The sequence below is a fragment of the Pomacea canaliculata genome, linkage group LG4 (genome assembly GCF_003073045.1).
Source record: "Pomacea canaliculata isolate SZHN2017 linkage group LG4, ASM307304v1, whole genome shotgun sequence".
In the NCBI taxonomy this organism is placed as follows: Eukaryota; Metazoa; Mollusca; class Gastropoda; order Architaenioglossa; family Ampullariidae; genus Pomacea; species Pomacea canaliculata.
In genome coordinates, this window is record NC_037593.1 from 33,012,014 (window position 1) to 33,026,061 (window position 14,048).

The following is a 14,048-nucleotide window of genomic DNA, read 5'->3' on the forward strand; positions in this document are numbered from 1 at the left end:
GAGAGCACCTTGTCAAGGACGGTGTAGCGAGATTACTTTCTTTGACATGAAGTCTTCAATAATTTATTATTACTAACTATTATATGATCTCATTAAGCATTGTAGTTATTATTACCCACAACATAGTCCTTGTCATGTCCCCACGTGACAGCGAGGCGGTAATGGCGCAGTCAATATAAAACAATGTTTATCGGAGTTGTTACTATTGCCAGACCATTTCACAATCCCTATGGTGCAGACAGAGAGGACAAAACGATAAACAAGCATGACCTCCACATCCCTTGTGTAGTAGGCGTGGAGCTGTTTCACTTTCTTGCCCACGTGACGGTTACCCCACTGACTCCTACCCTCGCCTGTACTCACACCCCGGAGAAAACTACCCCAGAGGTTCCTTTCTCTCATGCCTTGAATGGTGTCTCCTGCATTGCAATTTACTGTCACCGGACAATATGGTGGCAAAGTAGCTCTCCGTTAAATGAGAGACTTATTAGTTGCGTTCACGTGACTTCCTGTCTGCTAGGACAAGACAAAGACAGTAGTGGTACAGATGCATGCTTTCTGCCAATGCCAAGGAGCACTTGACAAAGATAAAGCCTTTTTAGTGTTAATGAAGAGGATTACCAAGATGACTAGTACACTGCCTAGTCAGTCAGCCACAAGATCACGTCACTGGTGTATTCCCCAGCTACAATGCCCCATCGCTGTCCTTCCCACACGCTCTGCGCATGCGTCGTCGAGCGCAACTGTCGCTACAACTTTGCGTCAGTGTCGGAAGTCTCCTCTCCCTCATGGCTTCCTGCCTCTTTCGTGAACGTCCACAACATCCAAGTCGTCGGTAGCCAAGTAGAAAATAAGTTGCAGCCAAGACTTTTGGAGGTTTTGCACCAGTTGCTGCTAAGATGGCAGAGCAGATGCCAATGAGAAAGTAGACTGCGTGGCCTGCTGGGTGTAAATATCAGTCTAAACAGACACTGCTTGGTGTCAACAACAATAATAATAGTGGTGATAGTAGTAACAGTAGAGCACCATCAGGAAAGGATAACGAAAACATCACCGTGACGTCACAGATAGTTTGTGTCGACTTGCGTGTTCACTGAAGCCACAGTGTGTAAGGTGACCAGACGTCCCGCTTTAGGCGGGACAGTCCCGCTTTTGACCTCGTGTCCCGCCTGAATATCGGGCCGGACGCCCAATGTCCCGCTTTCTGGCTTTCTGGCAAGTCCATCAAATGTCCCGGTTGTCTTTAAAAATCACTTTTTTCGGCGTTCTTTGACGGTGACGACACCATCCTCGGCACGTGTCCCGCTTTCGCCCCCGAAACGTCTGGTCACCTTAACAGTGTGTACACTTGCGCGTTCACACTCTGAGTCTGAGACGTCACAGACGTGTGTACACCTACTAGATTGCTCTTTGCTTCAACTGTGACGTCACAAATTCGCGTGAACTTTCTGAATCGTCTGCTACAGTCTGTGGCCACGAACGATGTAACGTCACAGATAACGATGTGCAGACAATTTCTTTTGTTTGGTCTCAGTGTGAAGACACTAACACCTGTACTCGTGAGAACGTCACAAGTGCATGGACACAGCTGTACAGACATGTACTCGTGAGAACGTCACAAGTGCATGGACACAGCTGTACAGACATGTACTCGTGAGAACGTCACAAGTGCATGGACACAGCTGTACAGACATGTACTCGTGAGAACGTCACAAGTGCATGGACACAGCTGTACAGACATGTACTCGTGAGAACGTCACAAGTACACACTGTACACACGCTGCTTACTGCTAATAATAATAATAATTCGTAATCATACTAAACTAGTGACAGTGGGTTGCAAGGTGACTGATGAGGCCGGTTACGACTCGGATCTACACGTGGGGCATACCTGGGAGATGTTGGGGTGTTGATGGTCTGTTGGCAGGGTGGATATTTTGGCCCTGCGTCCTTCCTGTTTCTGTTCTGTGCCATTACGTCTCTGACTTCACCTGTGTCCTCCTGTTGCGCCACGTGATACGTGAGCGGTCGACGGCCAAGTCCTCCCTGCCGGCAGCATTATTTTTGAGGTCTTTGAGAGTGGCTTTGAGGTGTTTGATGGTGGCCTTCAGGCTGCTTTTCCCTCTCCTCTCGTGCGCTCGCCCGGACACAGCTCTCCACAGCACTCGCTTTGGCAACTCCGCTGCTCGTCTGCACGCCATGTTTGTCGTGTTTGAGAGTGCTGCCCAGGTAGGTGAGCTACCCTGAGGTTGCATCCCTTCACTGCGATGTGAGGCCTTCGGTGAGCCTTGCTAGGGACAGGCTGGAGCAGGTCTTGGGTTTCCGGAGGTACCTGGTCGCCCCAGACTGCATCTTACACTCGGTGCTCGCCTTTAGTGCACATCAAGTCATCGGTGAGCAGTAGATCGTTGGTTATCGTTGGTTGCTTCATGTGCCCTCGATAGACTGAACTTTAATATTTAAAATTTCATTTTATAGCTCATCTATTTAATATCTCACCGCCAGCCCCTCAGACGGCTTCATAATTCATGGCTCAAGAGCGGTTTAGGGCCCTGTCAATGTGCTCAGCCTTTCTCTCCAGGGTGTTTACTTCTCAGTTAGAAGCTTTGTACCGTCAGCACTATGGGAGAAGATCCAGGCGACTGTAGACCATAGACAATATTGAAAGCATCGTACAATTGGCTGGTGTTTTGTTTTTGTGCCTGAATTTCATCTTTCTTTCTAACCAAGGTATTACGTATCTCACGAAGCCCTTTTCTGCCTTTATCCACTCGCACATGCTTGGGTCGGCTTGTTTGTTTGTTTAGGGAAGGGGAATCTAGGATCATTCTTATGTGCATGGAGAATGCCACGTTTCTCTGATGTTCTGTATTGCAGCATCATTCTCCTCAATCGTCAAACCAGTATTTATGGCGGCAAGTAGCTGGCAACCCTTGGAGCAGGGGGCAGGGGAGGAGAAGATCTATGTTTTGTTGCGGGTGTGTAGACAAGCATGGTGTCAATGATCTGTCATGCACTTCAAGAAGAAGAGACCATTGCTGTTACACTCATGCTGCAGACCCCGAGGATGAAGAGCTTTTCAGATTGTGAAAATGCTGCGATAAGGATGTCGAAATGTTTATAAACTTCTTTTTAAAATCCCAGATGGTAAGGGAAAGCGAAGCAGAGAAGTGGGCGGATCGCCATTGACTGGCGTGACAATGCGTGTGCACGTGATTGTCTCATGATGGCCGTTTTTTTTTACTAAAGGCACCATTGAGAAGTTCCACTAGTCTACATTGTGGAAGTTAAGAGGACTGGAGTGACCCTATGTCATGACTTGATCCTATCACGACCCTGCATCATAACTCATGACCCTACCTCCTGAGCCGCTTGTGTGCAGGTTAGTCACTGCAACTTGAATATATCAGCATTTGCTGGTTGGCCATTCCCTTATCACCACAGGGCTTGGAGGTTCCACCAGGGTGGAGTGAAGACTTTTGCTGGACTTGGGTGATAGTGAAGGACAGGTGCATGACATCAACCTCACTCTCATCCCGGCCTAGAGGATCACATGGTGAGACAAAGTCCAGACAGCAGGAGACAAGGTCAGGATGCAGTGAAGGCCAGGGTGTCCTGTGTGTGTCTCGCCATGTCCTTGATGTACTCCACCAGATACTGCTAGAGCCAGTTTATTGTCTGCTGAGGCAGCAGCTTTCACACCATCTGCCTCATCCAGACTTTGCATACCTGGGTAGGCAGACCCCGACATGCCTGGGTAAACACTCTAAATTGCTCACCTGGGGTTTGGCGTCCATCAGCTACTTTCATCAGGTTTTTTATTTGCCCGACAGCGTACCAAGACAGTACCCAGTATCACATGCAAATATTTTCTTGGAGGAACCAGTTGGAGTTGTTGGATATCAGGACCACAGACGCCTGAGGTGCTCTGAGGTCACAACAGGCTCCCATACCAGAGAAGCTATCCCTCTCTGCCCCTCCCCCCCCCCAATACACTCCAACTGACAAGTGGTTATGCTGGTCCATTAGTCTGACCTGTTTAACAGTGAAAATGTCCTCTTGTAGCATCTGGTCTCGCAGTGTTAAGAAATGACCAGTTTGAAGACAAAAACATAATCAGCCGCAGATTTTCTTCAGGAGAGTTCAAAGAACCTGATTTTTTAAGTCCTTATGTACATTTTAACAGGTCCAATCAGCCCCAAATTCCCATAGGAAACACATATCTACACAAGTAACACACACACACACTTACACCGACACCATATGCACATAATCAATCATCTACTTCATTTCATTTAATACTAAATCATAGTTCATCACATCTGCAAAAATACCACATTTGCATATAGTAAAGATGCATAATTCAATGCCTTCCCACGCTCAGTTTACATCACTTTCCATACCCTCACTATGAGATACCCAACCACCCTCCAGCCCCACAAGCACAACAGTTTGTCCCCCAACTCCCATAGGCTACTAGTGGTATTTCCCATGCCACTTAAAGTCATAGGGGCTAAGCCAGCTGTGGCATCCCAGCATGTTTTTTTTGGCACAGTATTTAAAGGTGAACATGTTGACGTTCATGGCCTCTAGTTCTGCTTGTTTCTTCGGCTCTTCCTCCAGCATCTGGCGACTCACCACACGTGCCTTAAATGGAAGAATGTGAGCCACTTGATGTAAAATAGGATACACCTCCTCAAACTCACACCTACCCCCCATCTCTACCACGATTCGTCCTGCTCGAAGTGGGAAGACGTAGTGATCAATGGCCCCTTTGCCTCCACCCATACGATGGCCTTGCCCTTTCTTAGTAACGCTCTTCCATGGCTGGTCTATGCGCCACATGGCGAACATGCGTGACTCATCCATCTTGCGGTTGATTATAAGACGAATCATTTCCAAGTGACCCCAGCGTAGTGATCCTCCACCTGTTGCCTGATGAGGTCAAAGTTTGTGAGTGAAAGAATGAAAATGCTCCCCATCACTAGAATTAATCAGACTATTTATACCACCACTAGAGTCAGTCAAATAAGTTGTACCACCCCACCATTAGAATCACTAAAATTAGTTGTACCACCACTACAGATTATTTGAACCCTATGCACCTTTAGAACCAAATTATTGTACTAGAGTACAAATTAGTTGTGCCCTCTGCAGTTTAGCTGCTCAAATGTGCTTTGGGAATGGTTTTAGATATAAGACTGTTTTTGAACATTCTGGCATGATGTATTGCTTACCTTATCCTTGTCTTGTAATTAGCTATTTTTTCTTTTTCTAATAACTAAACACACTTCCAAAGTTATAATTGCTTGTTGGAATTAATAAACGTGGTCATCTGTTATTTGTCACTTGTATAACAAATATAAAACTAAAATACTAAGAAAATGACAAATAGATAACAGAAGTACTATGAACATGACAACTGGCTATTTCTGACCCTATGCAAATGGCATGCTGTCTTAATATCAGATTGATACAAGCAAAACTACACCACGAATAAAGTCACTAACATGGCTGACAACACTACATTCATGGTCCTTGTATATCACAACTAAATCCATTAATGTAAGTAGACAAAGTACAGGTACAAAGATGCACTTGCATTACTCATTGTGAAACTCATATCATGAGAATGTTCCAAGTGGAGAATAGTGATGCTTGGAGATAACATGAAGTCACCATGCACACTGACTTATTAGTTATTATAATTTTTACTAAAACCTAATTCATACTTATACTTATTACTAAAGACTAATTCACACCAGATTAGTACCCTTGCTAAAGTGATAAAATTTTATATTTTTTTAGATTTTAAAAACATGCTCTTCATGGTAAGAAGATTACATCTTTGTTCTTTAAGAATACCTCCTTTTTTTCTTTAAATGTGTAACTTCACTCTATTTACAAAAGGACATAAAGCATCTTAAAAGAGATTAGAACAACATGCCTTTTGGACCAGAAAAGACACAAAAACTACATATTGTGGCTTAAAGTGAGAAGACCACATCTCTCTCCTGTCAAGGGGAGGGAATAAGAACCATGAACAAAAGGTCTTCAATGACAATAAGCATTTTTTTTCCTGGACTTAGGCAATCAAGAGAAAACCAAAAACGGCGAGACAAGCTGATCAGAAAAGATAATAATAGCATGGCTGAAATGTGAGGTCAGCAAAGAGAAACACGCACTAGCGCCATGACTAAAGGAGACTAGGATTCAGAGTTCATTTTCATGGGCCGGACCTACATACAGTAGTTATATAAGCCACTGAATACAACACTATATAACAGGGGTGGGCAATTAATTTTCCCAAGGGGCCGAATGAGAAACTGGGATAGTTCTAGAGGGCCAGACTAATATAGTCCCAATACTGTATATATACCCAATACTGTATATATAGTATATTCACTGGTGGGCGGCCAGCGGGCGGGCCGGTCAGAGACAGGAGGCGGGCCGGATCCGGCCCGCGGGCCGGCGTTTGCCCAGGTCTGCTATATAACATAGGGGAACCTTGCAAGGTGCACCCAACTTTGAGACTTAAGCACCATGCTACAAGAAATGTTAAAAGACTAAGAAATCCTCAATTCACCACTGTCAGCCAGAACAGAAAATAAAGTAATGTGTTTATTTGTCCAGAAAAGAAACACTTTTCCGTCAGTATAGGTAGAGTTGCAATGGAAGATATTTTCTTCCCATCTGATTGGATATCAGAAAATATGAGAGCATGTTTTTCCCCCTCCTCCATATTATTTTACTTATAACAGTCTTCAAATAGTTGCATACATTTAATATAAATACATATAGATAAATATCAAAATATCTTTGTGTATATATATATTTGTATACTTCATTCTAGGGAATCTTGAAAAGTACCTTACAGTCAAAACATATATGTATACTCTTCAGTTAAATATTTATAAACATGAATTTTTTTTCAATCTGCACAGAAACAACCCATGTATTATTGCAACTCAAGATAATAACACACCTGAATGCCATACTCAGCATACTGCAGCTTATTGTGAATGAGCTCAGGGCCTCGCATATCATACAAGTCTTTCATCATTTTTTGAGGTCTTTGATTAGGAGGCAGCTGTGGCACTTTATCAAAAAATCTCAGTTTTCTTCGTTCAGGAAATTCCACTCCTGTAACATGTTATCCCACAATGCAATACAGAGAATATGAAGAATTACTCTTGAAAAATCTTTGACATTTGATCTTAACCATTACTGTTCCAGAAAAAACAATCTTCAACACAAAAAACATGAAAAAATAAGTTTTAATTTCTTTGTTATAACTCTTTTTATTAAAAAAAAAACAAAGTGTTTTATGGTTCAATCTTGTGATAGCCAACTACAGTTGCAAACACTCCTGATAATTGTCATAAGTCTGTGTATTATTATTTTCGACAAGGTAACACTACTGTTCATTGTCATCACTCTGTACATTACCATTTTTTACAGTTGTAAAGCTCTTGATCATTGTCAAAAAGGTGTATATTACCATTTTCTACAGTTGTAACACTGATTATTGTCATAGTCTGCATATTACCAATTATTTTCTTTTTTACTGGCTTGCTGTTATTGTGTTAAAAGCTATACTTACCCTTATAATCTGGTGTGATTTGAAGTTTCATGAAAGTAACACACTGCTGGTAACTGACATGAAAGCCTGCAAGAGATAAAATTACATCAATGTAACACACTTCACATACTCAGGTGCAAGTAAACTTGTGTCCAGGCCTTCTTAATGACAGACATCATATCAATGTCTCAGCTAAAGTCACTGGAGACAGTGGTCCCCAGAACCTGGAAAAATCAACCTGCTCTATAGCCTCACAGTTTACAATATGACGCTCCATATGGCCTCCTCTCCAGAAGTCAGCTATCACCATCTCCTTGGTCTTAGATACATTTAGCTGTATCCTACTTTCCCCACTCCATGTTCCCAGGTGATCTAACTTTTGGCGGTACACAGAATCATCATTGTATGTGATGAGACTTTCAACTGTGGTGTCATCAGCAACTTTCGCCATTGGGCAGGATCCGCAAGAGACATAATCATTGGTAAAAAGACAGTCAATGCAATTCTTTATTAATGATCGAGAGGTAAAGTAAGCAAAACATGCTTTTTTCATTTAGACCTTGCCCTTTACAGGGTAAAAAATAAGCTAAGTAATTAACTAGGTACTAAAAGAAGAAGCAGTAATAAACATACCATGATATCAAAAGAGAAAGGAAGGTGAATGTGTACAACAGATATTTATAAGGGTCCTGCAGTTGGGAAGTATCTCTAATATTTTATGGTTGGGGAATCTTTCTTGGAGGAGGCCTCATCAAATTTTCCTAAATTGTAGTATTTTAGTCTGTACAGGAAGGTGCGAGGACGAAACCTTGAAGTGCGCCTGTACCAAGCACCAGGATAATGGATAGGCAATTATTGTCTTTGAGGGCTGTGCTTGAGGAAGTCGAGGTCTCTTACCGGCCCGCCCGCTGGTATATATACTATATATACAGTATTGGGTAAAACTGAGTTAACTATATTAGTCCGGCCCTCTAAAACCATCCCAATTTGTCATGCGGCCCCTTGGGAAAATTAATTGCCCACCCCTGGTCTAGAAGAATGAGAGGGACCAAAGCAAATCGAGAGCTTTTACGCTGTTTTCTTTAAAGACTGCGATTTTTTAAATAAATAAAATAAACAAATTACTCACGTCTGGGTATGGCGAATAATTTTATATGCGATCTACAGTTCAAAGCCATTCCTGATCTTTCTCTTCTTCTGTGCTTATAATAAGTACAGCTAAAGTTTTTATTTTCTAATCCAGCGACCTGATGACCTACAAATGCTAAGAACAAATATTTAGTTTCGCATGATTAGTAACAGAAGCTTCATTTTAAACAAACCATTTTCTGTACTTTTATTCTTTATTTTTGATGTTTACTGCATCAATAATTACTTAAAATATAATATTGTTCCTAAATAAATTAGATATCCACAGCTTTACCTAAGAGATAAATAATATGGCGACCCAAACATTCAAGCATGTGTTGTATCCTGATGTAACTATTTCTTTGGCGTTGTTTCGAAACGTTCGAAACGCCAAAGAAATAAAGCAAGCCGTAATGGGTGGAAAGCTTGATGCATCTCTTTTAAAAGCGTCAATGGTAAGATATATATAATAACACTTTAATATGTAAAACTAAAAGTGAGCTGACGGATAGTATATAGTGCAACTGTAGATATGCATGCTGTACGATGTATCAGAAGCTATCCAGTGAGACTGAGTCACTTTAGATTTAGTCTGTTCCGATGTATTTTTGTGACTGCTCGTTGATGCTTGTGTGATGTGCGTGATACTGACAAGATATTGCATAAAAGTAATTTGTAGTGTGAGGTGGAACGTCTGTTTGTAGCATGCGACGAGTTTGGTCTGATCATCAGCACCACCGGACCTGGCAAAAGATAGAGGAAAGGAAATGGCTGAAACAGAAAATCAACCGATTTCAAGACCAGCAGGAAAAAGAAGAGCTCAGAGCAAAGTACTGGGAGATAAACTGAGAAGTGAAGAAGAGTTCAAATGATGACGAGACAGTTCGCACACAGGATGGCAGAAGAGGCAGAACAAGCAGTTGGGCCAAATAACACAAAGAGACTATACGAAATTACAAGAATTCTGTCAGGAAGGAAAAACACCAATGCATGCAGGCCAATAAAGAATAAGAATGGCAGCGTCATTACCGGAGATGCAGAACAAAGATCTTGCTGGGTGGAACGGTGTCCGGTCACTTAATCCCCAGACACTTCATCCCCGACACTTCATCCCCTAGACTTTTAATCCCCAGACACTTCATCCCCGACACTTCATCCCCGACACTTCATCCCCAGGCACTTAATCCTTTATAAAGCATTATGTAATGCTTCTGTCAAAGCATTGAATTAGAAAACGTCATCCCCACACACTTACTCCTGTACAGAGCAATGTGTGATTTCTAATCACTGATTCTTTTATAAAGCATTGTTTAATGCCTGTATAACACGAACAAACAACTCTGTGGAGGGTTGGCATCACGCCCTTCAATCTCTCTTCTCCTGTCATCACCCAACAATGTGAACATTCCTTGATGGTCTACGTAAGAATTGTCAGCTACACAAGGGTCTGTTCTACAATCATGCGCCGGCACAGAGAAACGTCCAAAGAGGAAATACGCTGAGTTCTCCAGGAGAATTAGCAACATTGTAGAGAGATATGAGTCAATGGATCGTCTTCTGTACCTCCGATCATTAGCTTACCTTTCATATTGATTAACAGCAATTACCTCGCGAACACTCAAGAACAATTTTCATATCATATTGTTGAAGAACATTACATTTACTAGCTTATATGAACTTTAACTAATGTTGTTGATGTTCAAATGACGTTGAAGTTAATAGCATGATTTGAATTTGAACTTCAATTAAATTTTTCGCTGACTTCATAATTTTTATAGTTAAGGATTTAGTTTAGGGATTAAGTGTCTGGGGATGAAGTGCTTAGGGATTAAAAGTCTAGGGGATGAAGTGTCGGGGATTAAGTGTCGGGGATGAAGTGTCTGGGGATTAAGTGACTGGGAACCGGGTGGAACATTTTGATGAAATACTTAACCAGCCACCAACTACAACCACTTTGGACATTGCCCCAGCTAAACGAACAGCTCCAAGTAAACACCAACCCACCAACCAAGGCGGAAATCATCAAAGCCCTCAAGTCCTTGAATTCTGGCAAGGCAGCAAGCCTAGATGGCATTCCTGCAGAGGCACTCAAGGCAGACCCAACAGCCGCAGCGGAGATGCTACACCCCCTGCTGCAGAAAATTTGGGAGCAGGAGCAAGTTCTACCAGACTGGAAGCTTGGCTATCTAGTAAAGCTAACCAAAAAAGGCGATCTGACACAGTGCAGCAATTGGCATGGGATTACGCTGTTGTCCATTCATAGCAAGGTGCTGACCAGAATCATCCTGGAGAGACTGAAGAATGCCCTAGACAAGAGACTGAGGCAAGAGCAGGCAGGCTTTTGGCATGGCGAATCATGCACAGACCATATCGCCACACTATGAAATATTATTGAAGAGTCAATCGAATGGCAGTCACTCTACATAACTTTTGTGGATTTTGAGAAGGCTTTTGACTCCATAGACAGGGAAACCATCTGGAAGCTGATGCAGCACTACGGATTTCCACCAAAGTTCATTGCCATCATTCAGCAGTTGTATGAGGACTCGACATGCCGGGTGATACACAACGGAAAGTTGACTGACCCCTTCGCAGTGAGGACTTGAGTGAGGCAAGGTTGTCTGCTCTCACCGACAATCTTCCTGATCGTCATAGACTGGATCATGAGAAGAACAACCTCTAACAGCAACACTGGCGTTCAGTGGACCTTTGCCAGGTAACTTGAGGATCTTGACTTTGTGAATGACATCAGCCTGTTGTTCCACAAGCAACAACACAGACAAAGCTCACTTGGCTCACAGAAGAAACAGCGATGACTGGCCTGACCATCAACATCAAGAAGACAGAGGTAATGCGGATTAACAACAAGCAAGAAGCCCCACTACAGCTACATGGGGAATGTATTACAGAGTCTGACCGTTTCACCTACCTTGGCAGCATAGTCAACAAAGACGGAGGTACAGATGAAGATGTAAGAAGCCGAAGAAGAATAGTCAGAAAGAGTTCAACAATGCAGACTTGTACAATACACATGGATAAGGTTGCATATGAAGACCTCAGCTAATGGGAGAGCTAGACCAAATGGTGACTGGGCATTATTAGGTACCATATTGTACAATATAATTAAGATAAAATTACAAGTACAATACATAAGTAACAGTAAACTATTTGTACAAAATATAACTAACAGCACATTATTTGTACTAGATAACTGACTTTTTTTTACATTTTTGTTCAGGTAATGGACCCATTTTTGGTGATTGTGGCAGCTAATAAAGCTGTGCATTCTCAGAAACAAGGGAAGATGACCACAAAAACAGTCCATTCAGAAATTCTTTTCAATCTGTCCCCAAGCAGAAAGGTAAAAGAAAAAAAGGTTAACCCTAACCCAAACTTTCACCATCAGTAAGGGGAAAAAATGGTTTGACCTGGGATGAGGGTCAGGCCAGATAGAGACAATTAGTAAAGCCTAACCACTAGAGGTAATTGACACTGACAGTGATGGTACAGACCAGATGGACACTTATCAAGACTGACCACTAGGGTAGTTGTCAGCAGACCAGATAGATACAATTCACAAGGCCTGATCACTAGGGTATCGGGCACTGACAGTGACTGTACTTGTCAGACCAGATGGACATAGCAAAATATGACTTCTAGAGTAGCTGGCACTGTTAGTGCTTCTTTGCAGGGGTTTGGAGGTAGATGTTTGGCTTTTAAGAATAATTTTCAAAACACGTTTGTATTTGTACTTGTACATTTTGAGGAATTGTAGTTGAAGTAAATCACTCATGTCTTCAACAAAGGGAGGTATTAGATCAGTTAGGAATGAGTGAAGATTCCTGAAACTGGGGCACTGACTGCCAATCTAACCCTGAAACTAGGACCTGACATTGTAAAATGGGGGGCCATCCCTTTTCTGTCGCTTTGAGGTTGAAGGAAAAAACTTGTCCAGTGTCTGTTGTTTCTGCCTTTTTTGTAACACTTTTCGGTAAATGTTTAGGCTCCTATTACCTATCACACTATTAGGGAAAGACTATTCTACAAACAATTGCAGTTCCCCCCCACTCCGTGCACATTTCTTTAATCACAAAAATCACTACATAAGAAAGAAAACGAATGACTGATCGTAATTGTGTCTCAAGCGCGAATGATGCTTGGTCTGACATGCTGGCTGGTCACGTGTGGGTGACATGGCTGTTCATTATTCGAAGTTTTGTTCATTGTCCAGTGCAAATTTTTAAACGAAATTTTTGTTCATTGTCCGAAATGTTCACTATCGGAGGCGTTCGCTAAGTGAGGTTCCACTGTATTTTAGTCTTTGAACTGTGCTTGCAGCTTTTACTGTAGTAGACTGGCATGTTTAACTGAGGACATTATTACTACTTCTTTAGTTTCACTTAATTATTATTAGAGCTTCTGATATAGTGGACAGGGATTATTTATTTTGCATTTTTCTTCTTTATTCATGATTATTATTTAGCGTGTCTGGTTTTGTTTCAGATCACTGAGTCCTTTAGAAAGTTTGGAATCGGTGATAGAGATGAGTCCCTTCTGGTGGTGGTTGTCCAAAATGATCAGAGTGAAAAAACATGTAAGGCTCTTCAGAGCTTGCGAGAAACAGTGATTGGTGAGGAAGTGGCTGTTGATGAGCTGCCGTCATTAGCAGACATGAGTGAGATTGAAAAGGTAAGATGAGAAGAGGTCATACAGGGTTCAACTAAATGGTAGCTTAAAAGACTAATATAGTACATGTACTATTTTTGTGTAGTATTAGGCAGTGCTAGTGTCCTATGATTACTATTTCTCTAGGGTATTATAGTTGTCAGTTGAGCTTAGTTGTAGCTGGAACGTTATTTTTTTCAGGAATACAAGCTGGCAGACATAGAGCTCTCAACTTGTTCAGCCTTGGATGCACTTGTGTCAAGGATTGCTGCAAAAGACATCATTTCTTTGTAATTTCTGATTATTTTATTTGTATTTATAAACACTCGTTGCTATATTGTTCTGTATTTTAATGATATCTCCATTGATAAATAATAAATTAAAATATTATATGAAACAATCTGTACTTGTTTCTAAATTAAGACTGTTTTCAAACTCAGATTTTGTTTTTGTGAGAATGTATGTTCATATGTATGTGCCACTAATTTATATCAGGCTGGAAGTATGTTGAGCTCTGCATTGAAAATGTGATGAGTAAATGATTCCAATTGAACAATGAAAGTCCTTGAATATATAACTTTTGCACTGGCTTTACTTGTCATAAATGATCTTCCCTAACTAAAAAGAAAGTCCCTTTCAAGCTTACATAAGGTAACCCATTCAAGGGCAGAAA

The 14,048-nt window shown here is 41.7% G+C and overlaps 2 protein-coding genes across 2 annotated transcripts; one reads left to right on the plus strand and one right to left on the minus strand.

The window, feature by feature from the left end:
• Window positions 1-4,280: 4,280 nt before the first annotated feature.
• LOC112563036 (39S ribosomal protein L16, mitochondrial-like) lies at window positions 4,281-8,842 on the minus strand. The gene is made up of 4 exons (XM_025236728.1): window positions 8,712-8,842; window positions 7,604-7,669; window positions 6,986-7,143; window positions 4,281-4,935 (listed from the first exon to the last, which is right to left on the minus strand). The coding sequence occupies exons 1-4, from the start codon at window positions 8,758-8,760 to the stop codon at window positions 4,477-4,479; spliced, it is 732 nt and encodes a 243-aa protein (XP_025092513.1). The 5' UTR covers window positions 8,761-8,842; the 3' UTR covers window positions 4,281-4,476.
• Window positions 8,843-9,012: 170 nt separating this feature from the next.
• LOC112562208 (EKC/KEOPS complex subunit TPRKB-like) lies at window positions 9,013-13,794 on the plus strand. Its single transcript, XM_025235303.1, has 4 exons — window positions 9,013-9,165; window positions 11,949-12,071; window positions 13,214-13,399; window positions 13,577-13,794. The coding sequence occupies exons 1-4, from the start codon at window positions 9,022-9,024 to the stop codon at window positions 13,667-13,669; spliced, it is 546 nt and encodes a 181-aa protein (XP_025091088.1). The 5' UTR covers window positions 9,013-9,021; the 3' UTR covers window positions 13,670-13,794.
• Window positions 13,795-14,048: the final 254 nt, after the last annotated feature.

Bases quoted from the DNA above. Each gene is read 5' to 3' on its own strand.
- LOC112563036 (XM_025236728.1), bottom strand. From the start codon at position 8,760: ATGGCTTTGAACTGTAGATCGCATATAAAATTATTCGCCATACCCAGA. The intron at 7,670-8,711 runs GTGAGTAATTTG...TATCTCTTGCAG, and splicing joins ATTATTCGCCATACCCAGAC to GCTTTCATGTCAGTTACCAG. The intron at 4,936-6,985 runs GTGTGTTATTAT...TGACCTCATCAG, and splicing joins ATGCTGAGTATGGCATTCAG to GCAACAGGTGGAGGATCACT.
- LOC112562208 (XM_025235303.1), top strand. From the start codon at position 9,022: ATGGCGACCCAAACATTCAAGCATGTGTTGTATCCTGATGTAACTATT. The intron at 12,072-13,213 runs GTAAAAGAAAAA...GTTTTGTTTCAG, and splicing joins ATCTGTCCCCAAGCAGAAAG to ATCACTGAGTCCTTTAGAAA. The intron at 13,400-13,576 runs GTAAGATGAGAA...TATTTTTTTCAG, and splicing joins ACATGAGTGAGATTGAAAAG to GAATACAAGCTGGCAGACAT.